This window comes from Polistes canadensis, unplaced genomic scaffold (genome assembly GCF_001313835.1).
Source record: "Polistes canadensis isolate GaletaPanama2010 unplaced genomic scaffold, ASM131383v1 scaffold_34, whole genome shotgun sequence".
Classification (NCBI taxonomy): Eukaryota; Metazoa; Arthropoda; class Insecta; order Hymenoptera; family Vespidae; genus Polistes; species Polistes canadensis.
Genome location: NW_014569581.1, coordinates 57 through 11,350, shown reverse-complemented (window position 1 = coordinate 11,350; position 11,294 = coordinate 57). Strand labels below are relative to the sequence as shown.

The window sequence follows — 11,294 nt, the reverse complement described above, 5'->3', positions numbered from 1 at the left end:
GTGTTTTGGTCGAAAATTGGGTTTTTGACTTTAGAATGCCACCAAAAATACAAAAAAAAAATATTTTTCTCGACTAACACAGAATCGCTTAGGTTTTTTTGTTTTTGATAATCCAGTTTTGAGTTTTGATGTTCACCGCAAAACGCGTTTTTCCGCGGCGCCTGACAAAAGTTGCTGCCACTAGCTCAAATCTTTATATTTTTTCACGAAAATTTCACAGAGTATTCTTGAAATGTGATTTAACAATACCCCATTAGAATGACATCATTTATATTAACCGTTTCTTCAAAAAAAATTCATAAAAATATGCCATTTTTCGACCGAATTAACCCTACCCCCCTTAATATTATAAATAATTCGTGTATTATATAATGATTAAAATCTGCGAAATCAATTCTTTATGTAATTGTAACTAAAATTTAATCAATGAGAATAGAAAGAGAAAAGGGAAATAAAAGAATCACGTCAAACGATAATTATCATAGACGGTAATTCATTTGTTTATTAGATTAATTTATTTAAATTACTGCTATTGTTCGATATATAATATGCAGTGAACGTCGATTTTCGATATTGAAAGATAATAATTACAAATGAATCCGCTGAGAGGCGTTTTATACTAGTCCATCAGTTTAATGCCATTTACATACGTTTTCTTAGTGGCGGTCGATGCGAATACAACCGCGATATAAACGTCCACGTGCAAAACGAATAGTTTTAGACAAAAATCTGACGTTAAAAAGATGTCCGATAACAACCTGCTACAAACGTATAATTGTGAGTAATTTTAGATATTTATTTTGATTTATTTATGATTTAATAAGTTCCTATTAAAGACTTTTGTTTAAAAAAAGTCAAGCGATCGTAACGCGCTTGAAGCGCGATCAGCTCTGATAATGGCGGCTTTTGTTTATTTAATATCATCGATAGAATAAAAAAAAGTCCATCTACCAAATATCGCCCTTCTACTGATCCCTACAGTTCGTAGATTGTCTTTCCGAATGCTAATTATCGATGAGATACATGCGTAACACTTCATTTTCCGTGATTATACACAAAAACAATTCATGAATATTCAATTTTTAATATTGAAGATCAGATCTTTCATCGGTGCTACATTTATTATTTTAAATATTTATTTATTTCTCTTTAATTTTTTTTTATCAGATTACAATCAAAAAACACAGGATTAAATTTTATATTTAATTCAAATTTCCCCAATAATCGATCATTTCTCGTACACCGGTAGTTGAAGATTTGAATATTTTTATTATTTCTATTTATTTTTTATGTTTTTGAATAATATTATTCCGTATTGATTAACATGCATATAACAATTGTACAAATTTAAATTATTTCAAAATCAATAACGCAAAGAGAAAAGGGTACAAGTTCTTTATTTTTAATTAAATGTGTGCTCATGAAATTCCTATTAATTTTTAACATTTTTTTGGATTATGATTAAGGAATTTGCAACATAATCAAAATTAATAATTCTGTACTATTTTTAGAAGTATTTTGAAATTATTTTAATTATTTAATTAACACGAGCTGGTGATATATATATTTCAGACTTTCATTTCGTAGAAATATAATTACATATATAAAAATATATTACAAAGTAATTTTCAGTTCACAAATTGATTTCAATAGGATAGAGATAACATATAACATTGAAGTATTCTTTGATGTAATCCTATGGAATGAAAGAAGGAACTTCGATATACGAATAGTAATATCCGAACTGGTTTGGATTTTTTGTCGTCTTATTGTTACAGAGCGGAGAAAGACGGAATACACAGTAATTAGTATGTGTGACATTTTATTTGCTCGTTCACGTGTATATGCATAGTTGATGTAAATGTGAATGCGAGGTTTTAATTGTGTAGTTCGCACTCGCAGTCGCGTTGTTATTTGAGAAAGCCTATAGTGTGTGAAAATATTATTTTTTTTCCAAGTACCGGCATTATTTGGTAATACACGCATGTAACAAAGGGAGATACAAAAAAAATTATTGTGGATATGTGCATTAATACTTGATTATTTTTCTTTTGAATGAATAAAGCAAGCTTCTAGCGGAAATAGTTGGTAGAGAAAGATTAGTAATTCCGCAAGTGCGTAAAAGTATTTGATTACAATCTTCAATCTACAAAAAGCTGATTCTGTTATGTTGTCCCTGTTACCGTCCAAATGGGAAATTCGAGATTCACCAAAATGCCTAGGCAAGAAAAAACCCGGCAATGTAGAAAATGTATTCATATTTCTCACATTTCCTAAATATTGTTTAGAATGACAAATGAGAAACCGGTAAAGTAAGAAAGCAGATATGAAACATTTCAATCTAAACCCGCTTATCTTCCGATATAATAAGGAACAAAAGATACAGATTTTCCATGGTAATCTCTATGAATATCGGTCTAAATGTAATAACCTTCTAATACAATAAGGAACAGTGGGCCCTGCATAATAAGAAACTTGCATTGATTAAGTTTCAGTTTATAAAGATGCGTATAGTATAGTGGCACGTACAGTCTCGAAAACCCGCACCCGAAAACTCGCGTAGCAATCAAGGTGTTTAATAAAAAAAAATTAATTTTTTACTATGCTCTCCCCATGATCGAGTGTGTGTGCGCGCGCGCACATGTGCCCGATAATATATTCTTCTCAATATTGCCTAAATAGCATTTGGTATTCTATAGAATACCTAAGTACAATATTATGTACAATGCCTAGGAAAAGTCCATAACAACTCTACTGTTTCCTACATTGTCTAAAAACGCTTGGCATTGCAGGCAATGCTTAAACATTTCGGTGAATCTCGGCATTTTCAACTTGGACGGGAACATACCCACGATGAAGTACCGAAAATTAATTTTGATCTTATTATTTTTAATATCTTTTTCGTCAACAAGTTTTTGTGGTATTGCGATTCTTCTTTTATTGCATTTGTAAATCGATTAATTTGATGTAGTTTTTTCTTTTTGTATTTTCTTTTTTGATAGATGAAACAAATAATTTTGGAGATTCTCTTTTGGATTGCGTTGGAAGTACGCAATACGAAGAAAACGAAGTACAATTTTCTCGCACAGTTCCAGATGAAGTAATCAGGTGATTATTTTTTGAATCTTTTTATTATCTTTTATTAATATTGATAAATATTTATTTCAATATATTGTTTCAGTGTATACGAGGTATTTGTAAAAGAAGAACCTAAAGATAATATTGTAACAGAGAATGTTCAAATTATTCCTAGCGCACCATCTTCGAACGATCATCAATTAATTCAAGTAAATTATATCATTCATCAATTAAAATTGTTTAAAATTTAATTTTCCTCTTCTAGTTTCCAGTAATATCAATTAATAAATTATTTTTTAAAGGGTGATTTACATAACTCAATGAATTTGGATACAAATATTGACACTGAGGTCATTAAAGTTGAGAGTACAGTCAGCAAACTTCTTGGAAAGGATGCTTTAAATTATAAAGTAAGAAGTTCAACGATAAATAAATAAAATATATTTTTCATTATTTTTCATTATTTTTCAATATTGAAACTAACAAATTGAATATGAATTAAATAAGATGAATTTTTGATAGATTTTAGAACAATGCATTCCTACGAACGATAATAACGTTGTCGTTTACTCACATCCGATAACTGACGGTCCATCTTCTTCTACGACTCGTTTAATCGATAAAGATGATATTAGATCAAGACTACATTTCGTCAAACGTATAAAACGCGATGGGAAAACGATCAAAATTTGGGAATGCGGAATTTGTATGTGTTATTAATTATTTTTATTTTTTATTTTTGAGATTTTTATTAATTGTCTGCCATTATTTTTGTAATACTGGGTGATTCACTAACTTTTGCCACCAAGATAGCTCCGAAAGTACAATAGCAGAAAAGTTGCATGAAAAATTCAGGAGTATAATATGATGTCAGTTTTTTTTTACTAGGTTTAGTCGCTTCTGATATTTAATGGTCAAGTTTACTTTTTCAAATGGAATGCTATGTTTTGGTACTTATTTTCTGATAGCGGCTGTCGTGGCGAATCCGACGATATGCAACATGAAATACAAAACTTGACAATAACAAATAAAAATTATTCGGACCATGTCTGTTCCATCCTTTGTCAAACACCTAAAGGATGACGCAACCCTGACGTAAGCACGACGCGGAGGAGTTGTATCGTGGCTGGATGGTTCGCCAAACTTGACCTTCGTTGACCTTCAAATACCTTAATGTTGACAAGACAAAAGTTAATGCTGAAAAGACAAACTTGACCCTTAAATCTCGGAAGCGACTAAACCTAGCAAAAAAATACTGACGTCATATTATACTCCCGAATTTTTCATGCAATTTTTATTCTATAAACTTCTCTGCTACTATTATATTTTCGGAGCTATCTTGGTGGCAAGAGTTAGTGAATCACCCTGTATAATAATTGTTCTATTGAATTTTACGTGTATTATATATGTTATCGTCAAAGCCGGGAATCAGGCATTACTAGTAAATCCTCGGCATTACTATGAATGTGAAGAGCCTTCAGACGAAGTCGGAAATTGAAAAATTCTTCCGATTTTTCCTAGGCATCGAACATAAATCAACAATCGAACATTAAACAACGTTGAAAAGAATACATCCTTGAGCACAGTCCCCCCCTCCCCCAACAAACAACCCGCTAATCGCTCCCATAACACACACACACAAACGAACATGGTGGGGGTTGCTGAGACTGTCGTGTCGCTATAACGGAAAATCTGTATTTTTTGTTCTTTATCGTATCGGAAGATAAGCGGGTTTAGAATGAAATGTTTTATACCTGCATTTTATTAAAAATCATTCGAAGAGCACATACCAAAAAACAAATATTTTTTTAACTTATTAAACACCTTGACTGCTCCGTGAATTCTTGTGTGCGGGTTTATAAGACTGTGCGCACTTGTAGGAATTGTAACTTATTCTATACCGGTGTGTTATTATATAGGGCCTACTGATATTATAGTAAGTGAAGAATATATTATATTTAGACAGATATTCGTAGAGATATCTACAAAAAATCTGTATCTTTTGTTCTTTATCGTATCGGAAGATAAAGCATTCTATTGAAAATAAAATTTGTATTTATTATGCTCTTAGAAGATTAGAATTTGTATTTAATATGCTTCTTCACATTCATAGTAATGCCGAGGATTTACTAGTAATGCCTGATTTCCGGCTTTGACAGTAAAATATACAATTTAAATATTTGTATCGATTAACTCCACATACATATTTTGATTATTTTTTGTATAAAAAAAATGGCATACCGAAAAAATGACGGACAGATAACAAGAAAGATTCTATTTTTTATTTTTATATATTAAATTATTTATCAAATTATAGGTGCTAAAGAATTTCGTCATCAATATACATTGATGCGGCATTTACCAACTCATACCGACGAAAGAAATTTTAAATGCGAAATTTGTGGTAAAGCTTTTCGTCAATTGTCAACTTTAAGTCAACACAAAGCCATTCATAGCGACGCGAGACCGTACGTCTGTGAATTTTGCAAAAAAACATTTAATAGGTACGACGAAGTGAGCAGAAAATGGAATAATCAATGAATTAATAAATAAGTAAGTCTGTTTTTTATTTTAGAGTATCTACGCTAATCTCGCATAGGAAAACTCATTCTGAACACAAGCCGCACAAGTGTCATATATGTGGGAAAGGATTTCATCAAAAAGGTAGTCGTAATTTAATTAAAACACTTAATAATTAATTTTTTAAAAATTATAATTATCAATATAAAAATTTAAACTTCTTTAGGGAATGAAAGCTCAATAAAAGTTATATTTGTTAATTGAGTTACTTAGAAGCCAATGCGGTTAAGTCTAGAAAATGAAAATTGAGGAAATTAATGTTTTGTAATATATTTTAAAAATTTTTGGTTTCTGAATTTGATTAGAAAAGTATATAAAGTTTTTTTTTTTTCAAAGGGTAAGCTCTGCAACAAAACAAGCTATATACAGGATGTGCAAATAAAAACGTAAGTATTTATTAGGACAGTGACAGCATTTTAAAAACTTTAGGACTTTCACTTTTTGGCAGTTGAAAAAGATAGAAAAAACAAAGCAACGAGTAAATCCTTTAATAACTAAAAAGAATAATATTACTTATCTTATTAAAATTTACAAACATCAGAAAATATATAAAAAGAATGGACAACCCCATTGGTTTCTGGGCGACTAAATTATTATTACAAAAGTACATAAAATGTAAAATAATTTTTTTTTAGTTTTACTATATAATATACAGGATTATTTCACACCAACAAATTTAATTTAAAGGTATTTATAATATTTTCTGTATATATTTGTGATATCAGAGTGAAATATAAATTTTATTTTTTTTTAAATACGCATGTTTTATGTAAATACATTTGCAATAAAAATGGTGACGGTATATTAAATTGCAAATAAAGAGTAATGTTTATTATTGGTGTTAGAAATTTACTTGTACGAAAATTATTTAAATAAAAAATAGTATAAACCTTCAGTAGTAAATATTTTTGTCATTGTGTTTAATTAATTATATCCAAATTATATTAATATATTGTTCAGGTAATCTAAGAAATCACGTTTTCACACATACGAACGAGAGGCCATACAAATGCGACATTTGCGGGAAAGGTTTTAATCAAATGTCGAATTTAGTGTGTCATAAAGTAAAGGCACACGCGCATGCTGAAAAAATGCAATATACGTGTACAATTTGTGCCAAGGAATTTCCAAGAAGATTTTCATTGAGATCGCACGAGGAATACAAACATGGGATTAAATATCGGCAGCCAGTTTGTCCGCTGGCCGGATCAAATAATCAGAATATTATTAAAAAGTATGTAAAAATCTCTTATATAAATTCAAATGAATTATTCAAGTAATTTATAATAAACTTGTTATTTATATATTTTGTATAATTTAATTGTTTGGTATTATTTACGTAAGCATATGTAAAAGTATTTCTAACTTATATTTAATTATTTCATTGTAGTAAAAATGTCAGAATAGTACAATTGCCCGGTGAAGAAGGGAATAAAATGCTGGAGGTTAGAAATAAAAGCATATACATATTTTTTAATTACAACAAAATATTATATATATAAAAAAAAATTAATAAAAATATTTTTTAACGCGTATCCAAAGTTCATACATATTTTTTTATAGAACGTTTCTTCGACAAGTAGCGATAATATAAAAACAACTGAGAGAACTAATTCTATTGGAACTAGAAATCTGGATAATATAAAATCTATACAAATACGTGTGCCTATTGTAAATTCTGTCATTCAAAAAGTCGAACCCGATGGAAAATCACGTTTTACTATTGATTCTGGATCCGAATCTCATCAAGGTATTTTACATTTATAATATATATTATATCTCGAATAATAATAATATATAATTATATTATTACATGTAAGTTTATTTCTATTCGTGTTTATTACAAAATGTTAGGTGTATCTACATCATTAGACGGTCAATTTATATATTCGGATCATATCGGAGGTGAATCACACCGTTCGTTTGATCCATCTACAATTTCTTCGACCGATGAGTATAATGAATTATTAGATCTTGCTGTACAAGGTGGGATACAATTTATTCGTGCAACTGAAGATGGTGGTTACGAGGTAATATTTTTAAAAATTATTTAATTACTACAAAAATATTGAATACAAACTTAACTCCACAGTTAATGACGAGTAATGAAGCTCGCAATCTTATGGTGCACAATTCGCATGAGATGACAATGTTTAATAGCGAAGAATCGGACGCTATCAATGCTGTAAATTTACATAGCAATAATGATATAATCATGAGCGATACAAATAATCAGATTACGGCTTTAAATTCTAATTCATCGCGGAAGCAATTGCCGATGGATTCGATTGAGATATTAGAGGATAAGGAAATCAATATTTTGGAAACCAGATGTCTCGATGAACGTTTTATGAACGATCATAACTTTTTACCACAACCCAAGATTGATGATTTTATTCTTTGTTCTAAATCTTTGGGTATTGATCATAATAGTATCAATATTACGCAACACGACGCGCGCGACGAAGGTTAATATAAATATTATATTTTAAAATAATTAATTATGATAGTGGATTAAGTTAAAAAAGTAAACAATTTTATTTTATGATTTATTTTATTATTGCAAATATTACAGAATAAATCAAAATTAATATTTAAAATTTGCTCACTTAGTCCATTGTCATACTTATCGGTATATTTATACGGTACATTTATTTTCAACGTTTAGATTTAGATGTAATGTCAAATCATCACGATTTTGTGAATATTCTTAACCATAAGAATGATATTCCTGGATTGTCAAGAGACACGAGTACCTCGTTTTTATATAAGGATCATTCATCTACATCCATGATAAATAATACCTTACCTCTCCTTAAGCCTAATCAAAGTATATCAGAAGATATGATTATTATTAACAATACTATATATGATCATGCAGAATGTGATTCAAAAATGAAATTACCATTCGATGAAAATGATCACAATACTGGAATGATACCCTTCAATCATCCAGAAATAAAAATTCTTGATTCAGAAAATCAAGCTAATACGAAGGTAAGAAAGAACAAATAAATATTTAAATAATAATAATTAAAACAAAAATTTTAATTTCACATGACATGTTTTTGGGTAGAACTTTGGAAAAAAACTATACTTTGTCACCAGTTTCAAAACTTTATCCAAATTTTTGCTAGGTGAAAATTTTAGGACCAAAAAATCATGGTCAAGAATCAATAGGAGCACAGTTTCAAGATCTAAAAATGTTCTCTCCTTACGAGGGTCTTTTAAAAAATTCGAAAGCATCCTTAAGTATGCGCGATAATAACTTAAACAATGTGCGTAAAAAGGAAGTAAAAATACTTGGAAAAAAATTTGAAATAGATGTAATCAGTGGAGAAAATGACGGCGTTATGAAATTTATGGAAAACCGAAAATTTGTGAGTATTTTCTTTTTTAGATACAATCGTTACACAAAATGACTAATATTTATATTCTGATTCTTTATTCAAAGAAATTGGATAAGAATCAAGACACTTGCAATCGCGTAGACAATGGATTGATGTCTCCATCATCGGTAGATAGGCCGGTTACGGAAAATATTGATCAAAACTGCTTCTCTCTTCAAGTAAAACGCTATCATCAGAGCATACAATGCCATAAGAATTATGAAAAAGAAAATATTCCTCCTATATATATAGGTTTGCAGTCCGCGCAGAAACAAATTCATGAAATCAAAGAATCCTCTTATTGGTAAAGGTAGCTCATCACCTGATATCCACTTCAATGATACGCGGGACATTTACAACCACAACAACAGCAACAGCAACAACGTCACTAAAAACAGCAGCAGTTATACCAATTGTGCTCTACCAGATTTGGATTCCTAAAAAAAAAGAGAGAGAAAAAGTTAATTCATTTTTCTATTCGCGTTAATAGTTTCACCCTTGATGTTTCGTATCTTCTTAAGTACTTTACAATCACATTGAAGATAAAGTATATTTAGCTTTATCAGTTTTAAAATACAAATATATATAAAAAAAATTACAGTTTTTCAGCTGGACAGAAGAATTTAATTATGGACAAGAGAAACGATTATTTTAAAATAACGATAAGAAAATAATAGCAAATTTTCAAAAGCTATTAAAGAACTACTCGGTGATTATTAGATATGTGATTTTCTAAATTTTAATAATAATAATAATAATAATAATAATAATAATAATAATAATAATAATAATAACAATAATAATAATAATAATAATAATAATAATATATTATGTTGTCGGTGATGATATGAAAACGAATTTATAATGTAATCTCTGATTCTTAGTTAATACTTCTGTACATATTACGAAACTATATTTTTACAAGATATTAAGTATATACTTTTAACTTTAGTATAATATGATAATATGATTTTTCCATCTTTTCGTAAAACAATGACGATAGTAATTGTTTTTATACTTTATATTAATCTTTCTAAACGCTAATTACAAGGGCCTGTCTATAGATATGACTTCAAAGTAATAGTCACTTTTACGCATAAATATTTTCGATATAATTACGTATTTCACAATTATTAAAAAAAATATGTTTTAATATTGGTTGTAAAATTTAAAGTAAAATTAAGTAAAATTAAGTAAAATTAAATTATGTGATTTACAGCACAAATACATATTGCATATATTTTATGGTTTATATTTTGATATTTTTTAAAACTGCATCTATCTTGTATACGATGCATACTTAAATTAGTTCAACAGTAACACTATATATATTCGTATTTTTAAAATTAATTTATTTTGTTTAAGTAATGTCTTACGTATTATTCGATACATAATATATAGAACTATATTATAATTTTCTCTCAGGAGTAGTTAAATTAATTATAAGTAATAATTACAAATTCGTTATCTCCAAAGAAAATCAATAAACATGATATTGTTACGACATAAGTACCTGATCATAGAATACAAAGATACGATAAGGCTGTGAAAAATTTCATATTCAGGACACGTTTAAAAATTATTATTTTTTTAATTATTTTACTTGCATGTCGTGTAAACAGTTACAAAAAATACTACGTTTGAATATTTCTTTATTTAAATTTAATTGTATGCGATCAACAAATAAATTGGATAATGTTTCACAATTAAATTTTGGCATTGTATTATACAATAAGTTACATTCTATGTATTATTTTTGTATTTTATTATTTTTTGATATCTATTTGTATTTTATTGTATTTTAGATTTTTCTATTATTTGTTACTCCGTAATAATATATCTATATAAGAAAATAATCTTTAAGGGAGCTCTCTTTTTTATTTATAATTAACTTCAAATATAGTACGCGCGTGTAGCGCGCATTTTTAAAAGTTGACCTTAATACCTTTAAGGGGGTATTCTGGTCTAGAGACATAAATTTTAGGTCATTTTTGGAGTGCTGTAAAAAAAAAGCAATCAACATTTTTACTATCCATTTTTTTATACATTATTTATTAACATTAGAAGAATACAAAAAAAAATTAAAAAGTCAAAAAAATCCAAAATCCTGTTAATTATCAGCTGATGAAGTGGGGAGTCTCAAAATTTTGGTGCGTGACCATACCCACGATTTTGACCCTCCTAGCAATCTGAAACCAAAAAAAAAATAAGATTCTTAATCTATAATAATGTCGCAATGTCTGGAAC

The 11,294-nt window shown here is 28.6% G+C and overlaps 1 protein-coding gene across 1 annotated transcript; it reads left to right on the top strand.

Moving 5' to 3' along the window:
• The first annotated feature begins 743 nt into the window (after positions 1-743).
• Positions 744-9,488, top strand: LOC106784361. Its single transcript, XM_014743807.1, is given in 16 exon segments — positions 744-781; positions 3,049-3,108; positions 3,182-3,287; positions 3,381-3,488; positions 3,601-3,784; positions 5,396-5,582; positions 5,654-5,742; positions 6,619-6,892; positions 7,049-7,103; positions 7,222-7,408; positions 7,513-7,688; positions 7,751-8,126; positions 8,327-8,655; positions 8,751-9,038; positions 9,113-9,226; positions 9,300-9,488. Coding segments are annotated over 16 exon segments (2,760 nt in total).
• The last annotated feature ends 1,806 nt before the right edge of the window (positions 9,489-11,294 follow it).